This window comes from Athene noctua, chromosome 14 (genome assembly GCF_965140245.1).
Source record: "Athene noctua chromosome 14, bAthNoc1.hap1.1, whole genome shotgun sequence".
NCBI lineage: Eukaryota > Metazoa > Chordata > Aves > Strigiformes > Strigidae > Athene > Athene noctua.
In genome coordinates, this window is record NC_134050.1 from 397,465 (window position 1) to 419,398 (window position 21,934).

A 21,934-nucleotide genomic window follows, 5' to 3' on the forward strand; every position below is an offset into this window, starting at 1 on the left:
GAACTAAGACAGTTATGAAGATGGTTTGGAAGCTAAAGCTAATGTACTAGAGGAAGTGCAGAATGCAGTGTAGCCTCCTTCACGTGAAGTCAGGGTGTTATTAACTCGACCAAGAATTGGAAGTTGGATGTAGATTCTGCCGGAAGAAATTCCTTACTTGACCCCATGCAGGAAATCAGACTAGGCTGCTACAGTGCTTTTTTTGGGTCTTGACATTTTTTGCAAACTAGAATTTTTCTTGGTGCTTTTTGTATAACTTAGCCTGTTAAACTTTGTCTAGAGTCTGTTACTCTGTTACTCTGTGCCATTTGTGCATATTAATTTTTTTGTTGTTGTTCCATTTATTCATTTCAGGTTCAAGGAAACTTTGACAAAGTTGAATTCAACAGGATGTGCTGGACTCTCTGTGCTAAAAAGAACCTCTCTAAAAGTCCTTTGCTGATTAGTGATGAAGATGCATTTAAAGTGTGGGTTATTTTTAACTTCTTATCAGAGGACAAATACCCTTTAATCATTGTACCTGAGGAGGTAAGAAACATGAACTTAAGCTGTTTAACACCAGTTTGCTTAGTGTCCCAGTTGAACTATGTTAATGTTTGCTACCCTGTAGAGATTTAAGAGAAAACAATTGTTTAATATAAAACTGCTATTCCCCTCTTTTAATGGTGTGAGGCCTCGGGTGCTTTTCTCTCTCTTCCAGGGTGCATATGTGGGGATTCCGACAGGATACTTTAGATGTTGATGACTATGTGTGTCCTGTCATTTAAGCAGCCTGGACTCAATGGGACATGTGCTTTCCCCCCAGTAAATAGCTTATTTGTTTTTTTGTGAGACTGAGCAGAGCTGGGGAGACTAGCTCTAGCACCAGCACTGGGAGCTGTTGAGGTTCTTGCTTTGCTCACGAGTAGTGCATTTATGTGATCTTTAATCACTTTAATAATGCTTGCTTATGCGATTAAAATTTTGCACCCTACATCAGTGTGATTGTGAAAAAAATTCTCTGCTCTGTGTTAACTGTGACTTGCAAGATGAGTCTTTGGTCTCATGTCACCCTCTTGATGAAAAGGAGAAGTAGGAACTTTTCTGATGATATCTGTTTCTGATCAAAAGCAGACACTACCTGAATACTCTTGCTTGAAATGGTTGAAGGAATAATACCAGCAAGATCTGTTTATACTTTAAGTTCATGAACAAGTATGGGCAACGCTCAAGTAGGTGTTTTAACCCTGAAGCAAGATTTTTTGGTATCTCCACTATTCTCCCCTTGGGGAGGGGCGAGGGAAGAAGCAGAAAGATCAGAACTGCAGGCATAAATAATATCTTGCAAAACTGTATGCAGAAATCCCAGGTTTGCAGTTCAGCACTGGAGTACTGATTAATAAATATTTGCAAATTGTTGAACAGTCAGGGATCGGAAGAGCCTGATTTACATGCCACTACAACATAACTGTTGGACTCCAAGTGTTGTGCCAAGCCATAAAATACAGATAACTCCCCTATCAAAATAAACTGATTGGTTTTGCCTTATTAGTCAGTTTATAGCAGGAAACTTTCACTCTGTACAATGTTCCTGGTTTTGCCAGACTGGTGATGACAGGGCCCTACCTGGGATGCTGTATTCCCATGAGAAATGAGACCGTTTTCTTGCTTGCTTTTCGTTTTTTTCTGTCAGTTCTGTGAGATGGGGATCATGGTTATACAAGCTAAGACAGCTCCTTTATTAATGGTGCCAGATTTGGCATTGATAGAAGGTGACTAATAAATGTCAAAGCTGGGACTTAAATCCACGTCTCTTGATTGTCACTGTGTTCCCCGCTGCACACCCTGGCTTACCTGAGGGTAGACATTTCACGGCTCCTTATTTGTTGGCTGGTTAAAAGCTTCAGACCTTTACTCGCTTGTCCCCCGTCTGCCAAGCAAGTCCCCAGATTCCTGCTGCCTTCTGCAGCTGATGCCGGGTAATGGTAATGTGTTTGTTTGCTGCAGATGGGCTGCAGGGTCGGCTTCCAAGCCCAAAAAAGCTTTTCCAGATTTCATAACTGGTGTTGTTTGCTTTCCTTTCCATCCTTAATGTCTGGTGTTAACCTGTATTGGTCTCCTACTTGGATTATTTTTTGAATTCTTAGGGTGGATCTGTGTCTGCATCTCCTTGATTACAAGATTTAAATTGTGCAATACTGTTTAAAGAAAGCTTATGGAGCCTGGCAAAGAAAGGCTTCTCTGTTCTCACCATATACAATGCCTGTATTCATTCTAACCTTTTGCCTTAGACCACACAGGTAATGTAATCAGCTAGTGGAGGAACCCTGTCTGTTGAACGCACTCCTTTCTGGTTTGCATTGATCCTTCTCTGGTTCTCTGTACTTCTGGAAAATTCCACATTTACTCATTTACTCTTTTACACAAAATTCCAAAAGTAAAGATGCAAAGTCTCAGTTTCGTTCGGTTTTGCTTTTTCTCTGTGTGACTTTTCATATTTGCATTTTAAGTTCTTATGTCTGGGGTTTTTAAATGTTAAATCTAAACTCTAGATTTGCAAAGCATTATTTTTATACAGACTTGTGGTTGTTTGTCTTAGTGCTGAGAATTTCGACCTGAAAATAACTCTCTTTGATAGTATTCAAAATGATACTTGTACCTAGTAAAGGTATTTTCCTTTCCATTTACTTTTTATGCCTCTTGAGTTCATAATAAAGCTTGATTATGTATTTAGTCTTCACCAGTTTATATTGCATCCTTTCATTTAATTACAAAATGGCTTGCATGTCATGTGTTTTAAAGGAAGGGGATTTTTGCAAAGTGATGAACAGAGGAGAGGGTGATGGAAGCATCACTGTTCTGTGATGTTTATGTTTTGGTGAGAGCAGTGTCAACCTCTCATGGGTGACTATAGCTTTGCAATCAGGGAGCAAGCTTTTCTTCCCTCCCTGTTAGTTGCTGTTGTTGCTGGCTGAAAATATTGCAACACACAGCTTACTGCAGTTTCTGGCATGGAGTCCTTTGTGTGGGATCCAGCTGTTTCCCTTCCTCCCTCCCTTCCACCTTTTAGGCTTTTAGGCTTCAGAGATTTTGTTTTCCCCTTATAAGTGACTAGGAAACTTGCAGGTTGGAAGGGGGTCTCTGCAAGACTTTTGCATCCCATCTTGTGGATAGGAAGATAATAGAACCTCTTAGGTCTCCTGTGAATGTGTTGATTAACTTCATATGGCTGTGAGGATGCCTTATCTTCCACCTTCTTGAAGGAACTACTCTTTGAGACTTATTTGGGAGTCATATTTTCCTCTTTGTTGTTTTTGGTTGTTTGTTTGTTGTTTTTTTTTTTTTTTTTTAATGAGATAATTCGTTTCTGTACTCACTTGAACAATTTCATAACTGGAAAACTCTCCTGCTTAGGTGCAGTTTCACGTTCTTTGCACTACACTGACTAAAGATTGAGGCTGCTGTTCCTTTTTGCCCATGTTGTGTATTACTTGCAGTAGTGCTGCTGTGCCAGGCCTTTCATATTAGACAACTAATTGTGGTGGGGCTGCTACCCCATCTGCAAAGTGTTAAGTCTTGATTCCCTGCCCAGGTATGGAACGGGCAGCAAATTGGGAGCAGCTGCAGCTGAACCAGAGAAGGGAAAACAGACTACTCGGGAAAAGTTTTAGAGACACAGTCTGAGGAAAGCTTTAGAAAGAGCAAATTGAGGAAAGCAGTTACAAAGAGGGAATTTGAAAACAGTGGAGAGGACTCAAGGGCCAGAACTTGCTTCTTTAGAAGAGGCCAGGCTGGAAGCCAGAGGCAGTGTCTGGCCTGCGCTCCTCACCTGCCCTGGAAGGAGAGGTGACAGCCCTGTGATTGAGAGAGGTAAGGTTAGTAAAATCCAGCATGGCAAAGGGTTTGGGTTGGGGTGTGCAGTTTTGGGATGTGACTTCAAGCTTCAGAGGATCCTTCTACGTTATGGGGAGAAGTCAGGTCACAGCGAGACAAGAGCTGGTGGCTATGCAGGGCACTGGGCTCACCTGGTAATGGCCTTGGCCTCCAGTGTTGCTTCTGCTGGTGGGCAGCTGAGAGGAGTTAGGAGACTTGGAAATGAGCAGACATCCACGAATATCTAGTTTGCAAAGGTGCTCATGTCCCAGGGAAATGCAAAATGATCAAATCTGAAACCCTCCTTTCAAGGGAGAAGCCTTGATATGCACAAAGTAAAACATTTCTGTGAACTGCATGAATTGTGGTATTTCAGAGATACAGATGGACTGGAGGAAAACAGTGCTTTATTTTTGTGTGCTCTAGTTAAAATTAGAACGGGTGAACAGCTTTCAGAAATAATACAATTCTCAGCTAACAACAGAACTGCCTTCTGGTGCAGCGAGCAGAGCGTTACTGAGCAGCTATACGCCTGGAAAGCGAGGGGCCGGGTGGGACCTCCTTCCCCTCCCCACAGCCGATCTTTTCCACTGGATGATCTGAGATGCAGTCATCTAAGTGTGTGTTTCCTTCAGCTCTCGCAGGCATTACCTCTTTCATGAGAAGGATAAAAGAAAGGTGGCGAGAATTTTAGCTTTAAGAGGATAAATATTCCTGGTCTCTCATGATGTTTCCTTACAACTTACCTCTTAGTTGTTGCAGACTCATCTGTGTGCCTTGGTATTGTTTTACCAGACGTTTTCTACTTTATAAAAAGGTTCCCCTTTCTTATTTCTGGACACGTGACTGCAGCCTTGGGAATGCTTTATCACCTGAAAGCCGTGGTGTGTGGTTAGATGTGTTTCGGGGCCATCATACTGCAAGCTGTATGGTCTTTGCCTGTTGTAATCTAGCGTTCACATAACTTGTTTTAAATAAGCCAAACGTATTTGCTGTCTTTGCTTTTTAAGCCAAACTTCTCGAGGAGAGATTTGTACAGTCATTTTTCACTTGTCCCTCTAGCTTTTAACTGTATTAATGTGGCATTTCTAATCCTCCCTAGTTAGGACAACTCTAGTTGGGGTCCAGACCTTGTCTGACTTTCTGCTCATTTGAAAATGAGGCGGTGTTTTTTAGGCTGAGGATGTGAAAGTCTGAAGCTGTCCAGTGGAGATTCTTCTGGAGGCATTTCTTTCAGAAAGTTTTTTTCTGTGACATTTGCTTCCTTGTTCTGCATTCTAGTATCAGAAACTGATACAGTGAACGAAATACTGGGAATTGAACCTTGGACATTCAGAAATAAAATCTAAACTGATACGAAAATGAAAGCTGCTTGTGGGGTTCTGATTGATGCATGATCTCTACAAGTTGATGATGATGATTAAAAAGATTTTTAGTCATTTCGACTTGCGTTAGTTCTTCCCATTTTGCTATTCTTTTCCTGATTGCTGTAAAAAATAAGACAGTTTTCGGCTTATGCAGCAGGCTGTCCTTGGGGTTTCCATGTTACCCTGTTTTTTGAGTTGACCACTATTATACTAGGTAATGCTAATTTAATTAAAAAAAAAGAAATAAGATAATGGCTTACACTGGATAATGAGCACAGCTTTGCTGGTGGAAAAGAAGAAATGAGTATTTGACTTTTAAAAGCAAGTGATGTTGTGATGGGATGAAAAAAAGGAATTGATGATGACTTTGAAAGGGGATCTGACTGTTTTCAAGTCTCTTGCCCAGTACCATATGCTTCCACAGAATTTTGTATAATGTGAATAGACTTTTTAGATCTGCTCTGTTAATATGACAAATCTTATTTGAATAGTACGAACAGTAGCCATGTCTGCTGTGTTCTGCTGGACGTGAAGGCCTCCTTGATATTATTTTTCATCCTCTAAGAGACCCACTTGTACATCAGAAAAATATGTGAAACATGCTTCATTCCCCATGGAGGGTAGTGCCAGGAATACCTGGAAAAGAAAAACAAATAGGTATTGAAACATGGGAAAAGAAAGAGCCCTCTGAAAGAAGATACCAAACAGGCTGCATAGCTCATGTTAATGAGCCTCTGTTCTTTATATTATTTTTGCTTTCTCTTGGCAAGATTCTGGCTGAAAAGTTTCTGTTGATTTGGGACGGAAGCTGTTTTTCATACTGTGAAGCCAGTTGGTCCTTACTGGCATATGTAGCATTAGCAATCCCCCTGTGTTTTTACATTTCCTTACGGAAAGTAAGGTCCAGTCAGAATAGCAGCAAACGTTGCCTCATGTTTGCTTTTCGACACTCTACTTTTTAACCACAAGAATAGGTCATGTTTGAACCCGTAGACTTAATTTGTCGGTTATTTGCTGAGTTGGCATGTCTCTCCGTGGAGGAGGGGAAATGTTTGCTCTCAGAGGTTCCTCATTTGAGCACATAGTGAATGGTCTCTTACTTGCTTCCACACTGATCCAACTTATTTCTTTGTATTTACCTCGTATTGTTTCATATTCATACCCCACCACACAACACTCACTGTTGCTATTGAGCTGATACATTAGATAAAATTTATATGGGGACTTTGGTTAGCCAAGTACTTATCTGAATGCAAGATAAAGCTTAATTTATTTTTTTTTTTTAGTTTAGAAATTACAATATGCACAGGTCCATTTTCAGTTAAGAAGAGTTTATTATGAAAATAATGAGATTTTATGTACTTTAATGGGATTATAGGATATTTGTGGTCATGTTAGTGACTTGTAGATGGGGGGTTTAGCAGATTTAAATGTTTAAATCTGTTCTGATCATCAAAATAAGGGAAAATATGGGACAAAGGACATGAAGGAAATATGTTGACTTGTTTTTAGTGCATTATCTGATGATGTGTAGTAGCCAAGAGTTTTGCTTTGCTTCTTTTCCAGACCATTGGTTTGATACACATTTTGTTCATATGGTTTGAGCAAAAATGTTAACAAAATCTATTCAGGTATCATTTTGTCTGTGTGTGTGCGTGTCTGTGTCTGCAAGCGAGTCCTAGTACCTTGAGGTAATTAACCAAAGGAATTTGAGAGCTGCATGCCTCAAGCAGTGTAATAGGTTGTGAAATCTGAGGACAGTATGTTTTAAAATGAAAGTTCATTAAGTTTTAATGATTTTTTTTTTGTTTGTGTAATTACCATCTAGCAACTTGGCAGGTACATTATCTACCTAATTAACCCTCAGTAATTAAAGCTTTCTTTTCAGCTATTGTAGTTCAGAACTGATGCTGCTCAGGGGGACTGAGCTGTGCCGCCGAATGTGTTTAGAACATAGGGAGAAAGGCTACTCCTGCATTGATGCTAGAACTTATTTCAGCTCATCAAATCCAGGATTTAGGAGGTTTGGTTTGCAATGTTTCTAGTGCTACTGTTCTTGCATGCTGTGAAGGGCTTTTTTGAATTGTTTTTTTTCTATAAAATTTGTCTGAAGTAGGAAGTAAGCTGCTTCCTGCCTTTAACTGAATGCTGAGGATTTATGGTATTTGATGCTCAGAAGCCTTGGCTTAGTTTTTTAACTTAAGGATTTTGGAGAGTGAAAATCAGCAAAACATGTATTAATGATTTTTAAAGGAGTTAGTTACTGAATTTTACAGAAATCTGGTAAAAGTTATATGTTGGCAGCTTGGGAGGGCATGCTAAAATTTCCTTCCTATTGTATGAGTGTATTCAGCGATTCAGAGCTGTGTGTGGCACCATCTCAAAGCAGTTTTATGATACGTTCTGGTGAAGAGTGTGAAGGTGAGCAGTGGTGAACTTGGCAGGGCCAGTCCCTGGCACAGCAGCAGCCAGGTGCCCGAGCTGCCCTCCACTTGCTGGCAGCCAGGGTGCAGGTGTGCCTGCCTGGGGGGTGTTTGCCTCACACGGCTGGTGGGCACAGCACGGAGCCCAAAATCGTCTTTTGCTGATTACCATAAACCTTGTGCCCTGTGTGAGTTGCACTGTTCTGCAATTTGAATGCCACTTTTGCAGAGCCCTCTGTTGAGATCCTATCTTTGCTAGTAAGAATTGCATGAGGAGCTAAAAATACTTAAATGCCTTACTTGGTGAAGCTGAAATGAAAATCCATGCTGTCTACAACTTCAGTACCCCCCTGGAGGCATATTCTGTGCCTGGCTAGCCTGTCTTGTCTTAAGACAGTTTTTTTGAGGAGGATATGCAGCCACATTTCAGAGGGATATGTGCTTCCTGCTCATTCAAGGGAGCGGGAACTTTCCTCTAGACAGTGCAGCAGCTTTTGGTAGCTCCTCCATTTTGGTCTAATATTAGTCCATATGCTACTAGAGTAGGGGCTGTGAGGCTGAGAGCAGTTACTGAGCTGAAATAGTAAGCAAAGTCCACCCATTTGGCAATTTACTGCTTCGCCAGATGAGTGTGCTCTGCTACACGCTTGTGTGTTTCTTGATCATAGATGTGAGAGAAAGAAAGGGATTTGCCTATACGGGTTGCAAGAGAGAGAAGCAGCAGCCACAAAATTAGCATGTGCGCTGCATTTAAAACCTTGAGGCCTGGGAGTCTTGTGGTGAAATGTGTGGGGGAAAAAACACTTCTTTATTTCTTTGTACTCCCAAATTTTTTTACGTGGAGACTGCTGGGTGCTCAAAGGCCTATTCTGAAAAGTTCATTTATTCTGTGGTGAAACATCCCTTGGCTCTCTCAGCTGGAGTTCTTACCTGTAGGAGAAATCACATTGTGTTTTCAAGAAGTGCTGAGGAACAGAGGTGAGCCAGCATTGGTGACTAGAAAAATGAAGTTCTGGAAAGCATTTGGTTTCCACCACTTTTCAATGAGTCATGTTCATGCTGTACACCTTAGTCATTTTTGATAATGGAATTTAGAGTCCTGAGTCACTTAGTGTTCATACCTAAAATAGGTTAAACTGAAAGTGGAGCTGGCTGACTAAACTTCAGCAAAGCATCACTTAGGAAATCCATGTTATTTCCATGTGCACAGAGAGTACCTGAAAGGATCATGGTGCTTTCCCTCCCCACCTCCACGGGGCAGCGTGCATTTCTGCATGCTGGTAGAGAAGCAGGGCAGCCGAGAGGAGCCCTGGCCTGCAGCGTGGTGGACCAGCCTGCCAGCAGGTAGTTCTGTGCTGGCCTTGCGGTGGCTGGAGAGACAGGCCAGCCCTTGGGGGGAGCTGGTGCTGCCCTGTCCCTGCAGGAGCACCCTCTGCCCAGGCTCCCTCCTTAGGGAGGGCGCAGGCAGCTCTACAAAGGCCGTGGGGTTCCCTGTGGAGATGGTGAGGATGCAGTGAGCCATTGCCCGAAACAGCAGAAGGCCACACTGGCTTGGTCTGTCTTCAAAACTGCCTTAAACGCTGTAATTGGTACCCATTGACTTCAGTCATAGAAACTTAGAAGCCTGGCTTTTACTTTGCTGTGTTTTGTAGGGAGGCTTTTGCCAATTATTTTGTTTAAAGAGCCATTAAAAGCATTTTACATGTGCTCAAAGCTGTAGGTGGGCTTAGTTTAAAATACTGCTGTTTAAAGAGTGAACAGTGATGAGTTTGAAAACAACAGAAAAAACCAGACAAAAGAAGAAACCCACCCTTTTTTCCCTAATTTTCATTCTTGTGTTTATTTTGACTAGTGTTATTACCCTGTGTATGGTAATGCTTACAGAATGATGAAAGATTAAAGGAAAAGGAGAGTTTATTTTGGAAACAATAAAAGCAGATGTGACAAGTGTGTTCTTTTACTCCTCTTGATACATCTGCCAAGATTGTCCAGTGATGGAGTGCTTGAGAGATGGAGAAGAGGGGTCAGGTGGAGATTAAGATATGTGATTGTACCTTGGCAGTTTTTCATTTCACTGCTTGTCCAAAATGCCATATTTTCTTACTTTTTCTAGTTTGTTTGCTTTTTATCTTACAAGAACAATTTTTGAAACTTCTTGCTTTCTCACACTTCAGTCATCACAGTTTGGAAGCTGTTGCTGGGAAGGTCCCATGTGTTCTGTAGGAATCTGAAATATTAAAAGAGGCTGTCAGGTTAAATTCTTTGCTGCTTTACTACGAAGAGAGTAGCTGTGGGATGGGCTTGGCAGTCAAAAGTTCAACTGAGACAGGAGCCTAAAATCTTTGTTAATTAAACCACCTACGTTTAGGGGCCTACATATGAATGTAGGAATCTAGCTATAATGATAGTCTCTAGAGAAGCTTAGTTTACAGCTCTGAAACACTTGATTTCCATGTCTGCTGAAAATGATTAATTTCTGTTTGTATTTCTGTACAGATTGAATATTTGCTTAAAAAACTCACTGAAGCAATGGGAGCAGGCTGGCAGCAAGAGCAGTTTGACCATTATAAGATTGCTCTCAACACCAGTCGAGAAGGTCTTTCTGCATGGGAGCTGATTGATCTCATCGGAAGTGGGCAGTTCAGTAAAGGGATGGACCGACAGACGGTGTCCATGGCAATCAATGAAGTCTTTAATGAGCTCATCTTAGATGTACTCAAACAGGTGAGAACCACAGAGAATGAATGTTTTAAAATAGAACACTTTATTGCATAATTAGAAACTGTTCAACTTGCACTGAAATGTCTTTACTTAAGGGATAATAGGCGGGTGGTAATTAGGTAAATTACTTACAAGGGTTTAATATGAGCTTATTTTTATAAAAGAGAAATTGTGTTGCTGTCCAGATTGTTGTAATTGCAGTATTTTGAATGAATTGCTTGATGGGAGAGTTTGTTTATAGAAGTGTGCTCTGACGTGAAACAGCATTTTCATGCTAGTATCAACTGCTTGTTAGCTGATAGAATGGCTGCAACGCGCTGTCAGTTCTTAAAGTGCCGGCAGCTCTTCAATCCTTGAAAATGCTTGCTTCTAGTTTCAGTTACGTTGTAGTAAATACAAGTTGTGCTGATGATAACCTCTGTATTCAAACGAGGGGGTCTGCTCCAGCTGAAAGATCTGCTTCTAAGTTGCCCCATTTCACCAGGGCAAGAAGGTGTAGAAGAGTTCCTTCTTCTTCTGCTTAGCAAGCTTCATGACTGACCACTTACCTGTACTCAAACCCAAGAAGTCATGCTGGCCTCTGTATTCTTACCAAATTTCTGTCAATCTTCAGTTTCTTCAGATTTCCAGTGGCTGGATTATCAGTTTAGGAATGGCTTTAAAAATTGCATTTCTTTCATGGGAGGTATAAATATCACAGAGACCTCAGGGGTCACAGCAGAGCTTACCTAGAGAGCTATTTAAAAATTACTTTTACCAGACACAGAATTTTTTCATCTTTGATTTCTTGGCTTCTTGGTGAGGTGAGAAACAAAGACTTTCTTGGCAGGCTTTCCTAAGCTGTTATAAAGAAATCATCAGAAGGTCTTGGCACAGGAAATTCTTTCAAAATATCCACAGAACAATACAAAAATCTATTTTTGATAACTGCTGGTTGCCTGTTGGAGGTGAGGGCTGGACACACACACACACGCACATAGACAGCTGAGGGCAAAATGAAGTAATACTGCTATTTAATACCATGAAAATAAAATAACCAGTGTCAGGTCAGTCCTTCCACTTGAAACTTGTGTGGAAATTGGATTTCTTTTCAGTTTTGATACTGCTTTATGTCTCTCTCACCACCACCTTTTTTTTTTTTTTTTTTTTCCCCCTGTCTCCTTTCTTTCCTCTCTTGGTGGCTACGCCTTTTTCTCAAGGATGTCTGAGTGCCTTTGAATGGTTCCTTGACACTTAAAAATAGTTTGTGTCAAGATTTGGCCAAGCGCCTCCTGGACAGTCACTGGCCTAATGGAAAATGGAGTTCCTCGTGTGACTTGCAGACATCTGGTTTGGTCACAGCTTGTACGATGATACCTTGTTGATTCACAGAATTGTCCTGTTTATTGCAGTATACAATTGCTTCAAGGTATTAATTAATAACATACTGTAGCATAGGCAAGTCTCATACTGTCCTTTTTATTGTACACTTTTCCTGGATCTCCAAGGCTTACAGAAGGTAGTGGTGATGATTAATTTTGTGATATTTAGTTTTCTGAAAGATGTATCCTTCATGTGTCAGTTGATCTGAAAAGATCCCCGGGAGCTGTCAGTGGGCTCCTGGAAGATGAGAAACAGCTGGTGCACAGAAATAAGAGATACAGGTTTGGCAGAAATTTGAGGGGGAAGTATCAGTGTTTCAGTATTGGCTTTGAAAGCAAATGTAGTATGTCAGGAAGGGGAAAAACACCTGGTCATGACTTAGACTGTCCAAGGCACGAAACAGTGAAGTTGCAGGAGTCCTTCACATACCCGTGCGACCACCCAGACCTCGGACCTGTGTATGGAGGCGGCAAACAAAGCTATTTCTCTGTGCATTCCTGTTTTTGAGCAAGGGGGTGGGATAGCACAGGGGAATAGGCCTGGCTGTGGTTCTGGCTGCATTTAACTGGCTAGAAAAGCTAAGCACAGATAAGCTGTGTGCATGTGTGGGGATTGTTTCTTTTTTGTGTGTTTTTTTTTTGTTTGTTTGTTTGTTTTGTTTTTTTTAATAAACAAAAGAGCTCTCCAACTGTCATGAATTTTTTTTTTTTTCCCCTCAGACCTGTACAGAAAGACACCTTTGACTTAAACGTGCCATCGCACATTTATTTGTTTGCTTGTATCCAAAATTGCTGTAGCCAAAAGGCATTACAGAAAAATGTTCCTTGGTCTCCTTTCCAACTTTTCAGTCCTCTTAATCTGGCATACTTTGAATACAGTGCTTTCTGTGTGTCTTGTTCATAGTTATATTGATGGAGATGTTTCGGTTTCATCTGTGATTTGACTTTTTTCTGAAGTTAGGCGTCAGACAAAAGTATATAGGTAATTGGGGAATATGGTTTCAGAAATGAAATGTCAGTTACAGCTGAAATACTGGCAAACTTTGAAACTCTAGATTTAAAAAATGACTAGGTCCCAGAAGTGCCCCTGATAAGACCACTAAAATCAAATGCCTGAAAGAATTAGCAATTATTATTTCATTCCCTGTGCACCCTCTCTTCCGTGAGATGGTTTTTGGATTGGTGTAGCCACACGATAATGTGTAACAGGGTTAGTAGTGTAACTGCCCTTAGTATTGCACTTACATTTTAGATCTGTTAATATTCAATAGAGGCAAACTGGAATGATTTGATCATGATACCAGCCCTATTTATTGTCATTACAATATAATTTTTATTCTTTTCTTGTATAAAGCTCAGTGGCAAAGTATGGGCTTTTCTTCCTTCTTTTGAAATAGTCTTGTTAAAGCTCTCAAGTGTTTTTCTCGTATAGAAAGTTGAGTAGATCATCTTTCAAAAAAAATAAAATGAGTGAAATCTTGGCACTATTTGAATCAACATACAACTCTGTTCCTTTAAGGGAAGATCCAGGCTTCAGCAGTGTTCCCATATCCAGTCCAGTAAAGATGCCAGGAGCATGGTTCTGTTACCAGTTTTGTTAACATACTCACTGAAGTATCCTATATGGGATCACTTTTTCAGCTGGGTGCAGCTAAATGAGTGTGTTGGCAGGCTGGAGCCACTCCCAGCACAAAGGTTTTGTCCCTGGGAATGTCCCGTAAGGGGCTGGATTTACAGTGCTGAGATGCAGGCTCGCATCTGCCACCGGGGCGTGTGGCCACACACCCCGATCTTTAATGTCTGTCATTAAAGTATTATGGGTGAGTCTTAGTGATGGCAAATGTCTCTGCTTGACTCCAGAAAATTAAATAGTAAAGGTCATCAAAGAGGGCTGAAGAACCATCATAATTACTTGATAATGACATAAAAATAATAGTAATTGGAATAATTGTTCAGTTCTTCAGATAACCCAGTTACCTAAAAACTGGACAGAAGAACAGTGAGTAGTTTTTCATGGGCTGAACAATTAGCAGTGTGCTGGTATAAGGAATGGAAGTGTGTAGGTGAAATATTTAGGGCCTTGAGCTAACTTTTCCGTGTGCTCCATTGGGCCTTTAAGCCACATAACCAAAAGACCAGGCAGTTCAACAGAGGCCAAGCGTTTCAGCTGATCCGTTGCTTTTTACAGGGCTATATGTTGAAAAAAGGTCATAAAAGGAAAAATTGGACGGAACGATGGTTTGTGCTAAAACCCAATATTATTTCCTACTATGTAAGTGAAGATTTAAAGGACAAGAAGGGAGACATCATACTGGATGGCAACTGTTGTGTAGAGGTAAAAAAAATCCCAACCAACCAAACAAAACCTTTGAATATTTCTAAAGATAACAATTAATCTTTCTTTGTGTGCAGGATGGACTCCTTTCATGAATGTATTTTTTTTTTTTTACTTTATATAAAACCAGTTCTTTTTTATAAAGGTTCTTGATGCTGGTGTTTGTAGCTCTGTAACAGATAACTGCATATGTGGGGCTTGACAATATAACTTAGATTTCAGTGTTTGCAAGGCTAATCCTTTGTTACCCTTTCTAGGCCTTGCCTGACAAAGATGGAAAGAAATGCCTTTTTCTCATAAAATGTCTTGATAAAAGCTTTGAGATCAGTGCCTCTGATAAAAAGAAGAAGCAGGAGTGGATTCAAGGTGAGGTTTCAAAAATGTTTGTTCTGTGAAAGTTAAGGTAAGCTGGTCTTACAGATGTGATTTACTCAAACTTGAAATTCTCGGTCTTGTGATTTTTGGTGTCTCTGTTTTGGGCACGTGGAAGGGATCTTTAAGGAGCCTGAGACTCAGGAAGAACTAAGGATCGATGTAAGGGGAATCAGTTTCTGTGATTTGGGTGCCTCAATTCAGGCAGCCAAAACCAAAATGAAATGGATGTTGTTGTTGCTGCTTTTCCTATATTGGCTGTACTTCTAGGGATGGGGAAGGGAAGAGGAATTAAATTGTTGCTTTTGGGGAGAAAGGGAAAGCTTGTTCACTTCAGCATCGTAAAATACTGGCTTTGCTTTTACCGTTTTGCTTGAGGTGGTACAGTTTGGTGAGCTGAGGGTAAGGCTTGGAATTGGGGCTTCCTTTTCTGTTCCTCTTCGTCACGGTGAAGGTGCTCCTTCTGCGAGACCTTCCCAGATACGTGCTGAACGATAGTCACATGCATCTTTTGTGGAGCGAGGCAGAAGCCCTTGCAAAAACCCACTGTTACCAATGCCTCAGAGATACGTACAGCATTTAGCTACTTGAACCTGTGTGCTTTCATTTGCACTTCCCTCTTTATCTAAAGCATCAAAGTCACAAAGTTTGACAAATGATTACTTAGTTCCAAAAGGAGATCTTTTTTCACAGTTCCAGTAGGTGAATAAAATATCAGAATCAACTGCCACCCCTCAGGCTTGCTCTCTGAATACTTCCTCACTGAATATAAGTGAATGAGAGCTACTTTATTATTGAGAGAAGTTTTCCCTTGGAGTATCAGTAAGAATAAAGGGGTTAAGGGTGGTTCTAGGGAAGTAATTGATGTATGTTAGATAACATCTTGCTGCTTGATTAGGATCACTGAATCTAGGTAGTAAGAAGTATTTTAAGTGTTGGGGGTTTTTTGCAGGTCGGTGTACAAGTGATATGTATGTCCACTACCTGTTAGGAATCGATATTGGAATTGAGATAATACACAGGAATTGCCAGACCATATCCTTGTGGCACACAGCCAATACGGAAAGCCAAGTGTCTTTCACTTTTGGTTTGTGTTGACAGTTAGCCTGGTGAGAATTAGGAGAACTAACAACAGTTATTTCTGATTTCAAAATACCCCAACAACAACAAACAATACACACCACAGGTATTCATTAACTCACCGAGGCTATCCAGAAAGTTTACCATTTCCTTTCACTGGTGTTCTCTTCCTCTCCCTCTGTCCTGCACGCTTCTTTCCAGCCATACAGACCACTGTAAACCTGCTGAGAGTGGGGAGCCCTCCACCCCACAAAGACGCACGCCAAAAACGAAAAGAATTGCGCCAGAAGCTGTTGGCTGAGCAAGAAGAGCTGGAGCGACAGATGAAGGAACTGCAGACGGCCAACGAGAACAAGCAGAAGGAACTGGAGACCGTGCGAAAGGTGGGAGTGGGAGCTGCTGACCTCCAGGCTCTCAGGTCAACCTGTGTGGTTTAGCTGTGCCTCTTGAAGTATAACTAGGCATCTGTTTCCTGGTCAGGTGTTCAGACACACTGAGTGAGCTCCTCCAGAGGAGGTGGGCTTGTGTCAGCATCAGCCCCTGCAGCCAGCAGACGTGCCGCTGTCCTGCGGTGAGGCCGCAGCGCTGACCGCAGCGGGTTGGGGCAGCGTGCGCGGCCAGCCCTGCCCCTGTATTTAGGAGAGCACTGTGAAGCTCCTGTAAAAGAAAACACCAGCTGCATGGATGGTGTTTGGGGACTGGAGAGTCTGTTATTTTCGGTTATTTGTGGGTTATTTGTGTTTCTTTTCTGTCAGATGAGGCTGTCAAACTTGGGGCTTTCCATTAAGGTTTTCATACATAGTTTTCCAGAGTTCTGTTATGTGAACTGTATGTGGGGGAAACTCTTCTCCTCACCCAGATTGTAGTTTCCAGAGATATAATTTACAAAGATTCCAAAGATTCAAAGTGATTCTGTGAGTATGTATAGGCATAATTTTATTAGTTTGGGGGAGATTTACAGAGCTGAGACACAGAGCAACCATTTATAAACTGTTTAAATGCATGTTCCTTTTAAATGCTGGATTGACTTCTAAAAGACTGAGAATGGGACTAGAAATTTCAGAGTATTAGCAGAAGACTTCCTGACCTCATTACGTTCCATGTAGAAGATTTTAAATCTAAATCTAAGGACTGGCAGGAGACACCGAGGTGCCTTTGCTGTGGCTCCATATTCTTAACAGTAGATAGATTGAACATGCTGATGGATCTTTCTGCTTTGGAACAACTGGTACCTCTACAATAGTTCTCCACAGAGACTTGATTAGTATCCAGATATGCTTCCTGTCTTCATCGTTAAGCTTGAGTTTTTCATAAATGAGAAACACTGATTTTGGCCCTCAGCTAGAAAACACTTGAATGATCTTTGCAGCAGTGGGTCCAGGGGATGCTATAAATATTGTGTGTTAAAGGTGCCAAGTCTAGAAAGAAAAAAAAAAACACCAAAATGTATCTTTTTAAAAGTCTTTTTATTAAGTCACAACTTGCAGAGAAATTTGTCTTTTTGTAGTAACCTTTCACCGACAGTACTGCTGTGGGTATTATTCAGTTTGCCTTAACTGGAGTCTGACAGTGGAAAACAATTTTTAAATTTAATTTTAGCACCTGTATTCTACCATGTGTTTAACATTCAGAATGCAAAATATGCCTGTGTTACCTGCACATTACTGATAAATAATACACCTGTTAATGGAAATCACAGGGCTGGATTTCAGTGTTGAGTGTATGCTGTTGAGGAAAAGGTTAGGGGGACAATAACATGAGAGCAAGCCCAGAGCAGCAGTAGGATGTTGACAGGCTCTGGGGAGTTTTGTAGAAATCACAATGGGCAAACTAAAGAGAATTGTGGCAAGCAGCAGCTTTTGAAGTGGACTGGATTAAAATGATTTCTCAGGGAGAGTAGTTTAGTGTCTCACAAGAACTACTGCATTTTGACTAAGTGGAATTCTTGGGGAGGTACTCTGCTGGAGGAACTTAAAGTGTTTGATTAGCTAGAAAAATGTTCAAGGAAAAAGGCTTTGTAAATGGTTCAGGAAACTGAATACTTCTGGAAAGCTCAGAGATAGATTTGCTCCTAATGGCAGTGAGCCATCACTTACACCGCATCTGCCAAAGTGCATTGTGAGATGGGTCTGTGTTTTGGTAGCTCCTGCAGTAGAAAATGTCAGAAGAATAAGAGCCTTTATCTAAAATAGGTTTTTTCATATTTTTGAATGGCATTTTGAGATACATACATTGAACAGACTGAAAGGTAAGTTTTTCTTGCCATGAAAGCATGCACTAGACTTGTGTACCCTGTGTTTCAGTTTGGGGGTCTCGCACGGGATTTGGAGACTCTGCTAACCAACCCCTGCTGGAATGGCCTGTTCCTCTCCATTCCCTCTCCCTCCCTGCCCCCAACAGTTGGGACTTTTCCCTAAACTGCACAATTGTTGCCAGTAACCTTACCTGCCAGGAATTGCTGTCCTCTGACAGAATTGAGCAGGAAGTTGCCAATAAAGAGTGGACAAACAGTGCGTTTATTGTCTTGTTGAGCTCTCTGGCAAAAGCCTAGCACCCACCCTTGCCTGTGACTCTGCACGTTCACCCTCTTGGCTCGGTATTGGCAATGTTTGTTTAATTTCAAAGCGGGGAAGAAAAATCAAAAGAAAAATTCACTTAAATAGGCATCTTGGATTTGACTACAATTACATGCTTTTAAATGTTCTGGCAGAGGAGGAATACTGCTTCTAAGAGACTGGCATCATTTAAACCTTTCAAAGGAGAGCAAAGCTGTATTGTCTTCTGCGGTTTAAAACAAACTAGAAGCCTTCTCCTTCCCTTCTTCCCATCTATTTCAGACTAGAGTGATATCACAAGCTCCTAAAGGAATGAAAGCTTGGCAGTTTTAATTGTATGGGCATCTCTTTAGTTCAAGGTTGGGTGAGGGAAGATGGTTTAACTGTGGTGCCTTCCAAAAATACTAAAGATAACAGAATGCCTGCTGTTACTGAAGGTCTGTGGAAACAATTTCTCCAGACCAGCATGTTACAAAAGAAGGGTGCTTTCTTTCTGTTTCCTCTAAAACATCAGATAGATAAGTTTCTTATGAAAATTCTGTGAAAGAATTATTTTGTTTTCAGTATTGGTGAAGCTTGGGCTGGTACGTGTACGTTTCTAACCTTTGGTGCATTCTAAAAACACATGCTATTGAAATCCTGATGAAAGGAAAAACTGTGATGACTGTGTATGTGAAATCAAGATGCAAAACAATTTAAATAAGTTGCAAAAGGCGTGAAGGTACCAGCAGCTGTTTCCTAGGACTTAGTTCTGATGAGGCTTATTTTTCCCCTAATTTCAAGTGATGATTATTGACTAGAATTTTATTGACCTTACATGGCAATTCAGGGGATGTTGAAGGGATGTGATTCACAATAGCACAATCACTTATTATAGTCAAACTTTGTGGCACTTCTGCTTTACCATGGCAATTTGGTGCTTCTCACTTCTGTTCTGTATGAACTGTGTGCATGCTGGCGTGTTTTCACTGTTGGAACTCCCGTGCAGTTCTGCCTGCGATGTGGTTCTCCAAAAGTTTTCTATCCCACATGAGAGAGAGAAGGAAATACAGTGATTTCTAGGGGTTGTAAAAAGCAGGACTCAAAGGAAACTTGGCGGAAGTCTGTAATTGACTTTTCATTGGTAAATTTAAAATTGTCTTGCAAATAGTAAGACAGAAATGGTATTTTAGAGATTGAGATTAGCCTCAGACATTTAAAAGAATAAAGTTGGTGCCTTAATGCTTTAGAAGGTTTCTTCCATTTTTGTTAAAACCAAAAATTGTTAAATAAAATTAACATTCCCTCTGAATGTTTTAGTTTTGACAAATTTTTTTTTCCTTCTTCTCTTCCTCCCACCCCACCCCCTTCTACTTCCAGCAACTGGAAGCAGCAGCTGCTCGTGCTGCTGAGGAAGAGAAGAAAAGACTCCAGACTCAAGTCGAATTACAAGATCGGTTCAGTTTGGAGCTGGAGAGAGAAAAAATGGTGAGTAGTGCAAGTGGTTTTCTGCTGATTACACACAGTGAGCGCTGCATTCAGCAATGACCTGTCTCACAGGCAGCTGCTGAGAGGATTCCACAGGTTTTGTGGGAGGCTGTAGAACACAGCCTGTGTGTTGCATTTATTAGAGACATAGGAACAAAATATTTTTACCAGTGAATTCAAATACTGCAACAGCTGGCCTACAATTTGTATAGCATTCAAAGCTTAAATATTACTGGAAAATTGGGAAAAATTGGCCTCTTGTGAAGGATAATGCAGGCTGACCTTGCAGTTTTCAAAGATGAAGAACGTGAGGCTGGTACAGACTATATGAACATTCAAAATGAACACATGCATAATCAAAATGCATTTTAGGAATTTTCTGACTTAAAATATGTTCCTAAAACTTTTTTTTTTTAAACTGTGTGTTCTTTTTTTATGTTTCTGTGTGTGTATAATTGTAAATTAAGGAAATATTGTAGCTTTACGATGTTGTTACTATAATCTGCGCTGAGAATTTCCAAAAGAATTATTTCAGTCTTCAAGGGCTTTGTCAGACCTACTGGCTTTTCTGTTAGCTGGAGGAAAGAAGTAAAAATCGTCAAGTTGATGTGATGGAATGTCTCAGAACATAAATGCATGCAGTGCTGCTTTATGGGCTGACTGTGGATTCCTGAGTCCGATCGCTTTCTGGGTCAGCGGGGTTTCATTTAGCTGAGGGAAAGCAGACTGCAGGCCAGCAGAGCAGGGCAAGCCACCCTCCCACGCTTGGCAGCAAGCCTCTCTTGCTGAATTCCGGAGCCGTGCTCGCCTCCTGTATTGCTAAACGCTGAGGTTTTGGTGCTTTATCCCGGCTCAGTTCAGAGCCTGACGGCTGTTGTCCCCAGCGCAGCCAGGGGCGGGGCGGTGCTGCAGTGTCCCTGGCTTCCCGCTCGGGCAGTGAGGATCAGAGCCCAGGCGGTACGCAGCATCCCCTCACCTCCCTCTACCCCTTACTGGCCTTTTTTTGTTATAGTTGCTCTTCTCTTAGCAAAGCCAACCTCCTCGGCAGATTCCCATCCCTGTATCTATCCCGTGCTGCCGCGGTGCCATCATGCAGATGTGAGTGTGTGAAATATGCTGCTGCCAAGGGAAGACTTGCCTGAGGAAAGGAGTGGAAATGGTGTAATTAAACCGGCCTGACCTTTGTGTCTGGGCACTTTACAGGTTTTCTCTTCCTTCACTTTAGTGTGTATCTGTAAACTCAGTGACAAGATCAAACTGATTGACGTTAGGTTCACACTCCTGTAAAAATCCTGTGCTGCGTGAAGTAGGGCAATGTAAGTAACCTATATTATTATGTACTTTTAAAAATACTGTTAGTTACATGTCAACAAATGTAAACTCCATTTTATCAGTTTTGCTCTGCAGGTGGTGCGGAAAGGTTTGTATCTGAAAACCTTATCTAAGGGGAAACCTGAGTTGAATGGGAGCTCATGTGTCTTCAATTTATGCCGCTAGGTAAGACAAAAAATGGAAGAGCAGGTTGCTCAGAAATCATCTGAACTGGAACAGTATTTACAAAGAGTATGTGAACTGGAAGAAATGTATAAGCAGCTACAGGAAGCTTTGGAGGATGAGAAACAGGCACGTCAAGATGAAGAGACTGTAAGGAAACTTCAAGCCAGGTATGGCTTTGACCTAGTGGGGATTTATTTCAATTCCACCCCCCCAATCATAAATAACTGTGCCATAGTATTAAAGATCATTTGCATCTTGGACATGCTGCTGGAAGGGGGGACCTAGCTTGAAGTTCAAACATGGGAAAGATTTTTATTTTTTTTTCCCCTAAGCTATGATGGCTAAAGCTGGTATTTATGATTTTTGAATATATTTGATTAGCCCTTAGCAGTGGGAGGGCTCAGCCAATTTCAGAAAAGCAGGTGCACTTACTTTTCATCAGGTGTTGTGCATGTCAGCACTTGAAAAACAGATCACTCTGCACAGAATTGGCAGTTGTGTATTTTATAAAGCAGCAACTCTACCTAAGACTTTCTGCTATATTTTATTTAAATACAGGTTTAAATAGTAAAGGGTTAAGTCTCCTATTACTCATATGTGCTTTGTTTAGTGTGGTTTGTTTCAGTCCTCCTAAGACAATTAAGATAATTTAAGCATGCTTGTTTCTTCTGTGCTTTTCAGTGTTGTGTATTTGCATTATTGACTAAATTTTCTGAATAGCCCTTTGTAGCAGTCAGACTGCTTGCACTGCTGCCATGATTTTCAGCTTTACACTGAAGACAAGCCAACAAGCAGTAACTTTTTCCCTGCTTCCCAAGTATTTTTTTAAACAAATAAAAGAATTAGCTTGGCTTCCCTACATGTATGCTATGTACTGGATACTGCTTTTACTTTAAAGTGCAGT

At 41.1% G+C, this 21,934-nt stretch overlaps 1 protein-coding gene across 3 annotated transcripts in view; it reads left to right on the forward strand.

Annotated features, from left to right (window-relative positions):
- The window catches only part of SWAP70 (switching B cell complex subunit SWAP70), a 40,657-nt gene that overhangs the window by 14,038 nt on the left and 4,685 nt on the right, over positions 1-21,934 (forward strand). Inside the window, exons 3-9 of one of the 3 annotated variants that reach the window (XM_074918149.1) lie at positions 355-528; positions 10,139-10,366; positions 13,913-14,059; positions 14,317-14,425; positions 15,713-15,894; positions 19,426-19,533; positions 21,031-21,197. In XM_074918149.1, coding sequence (XP_074774250.1) covers positions 355-528; positions 10,139-10,366; positions 13,913-14,059; positions 14,317-14,425; positions 15,713-15,894; positions 19,426-19,533; positions 21,031-21,197 — 1,115 coding nt within the window. The remainder of the gene's footprint in view (positions 1-354; positions 529-10,138; positions 10,367-13,912; positions 14,060-14,316; positions 14,426-15,712; positions 15,895-19,425; positions 19,534-21,030; positions 21,198-21,934) is intronic. The other 2 variants (XM_074918150.1, XM_074918151.1) reach the window with 2 other exon arrangements.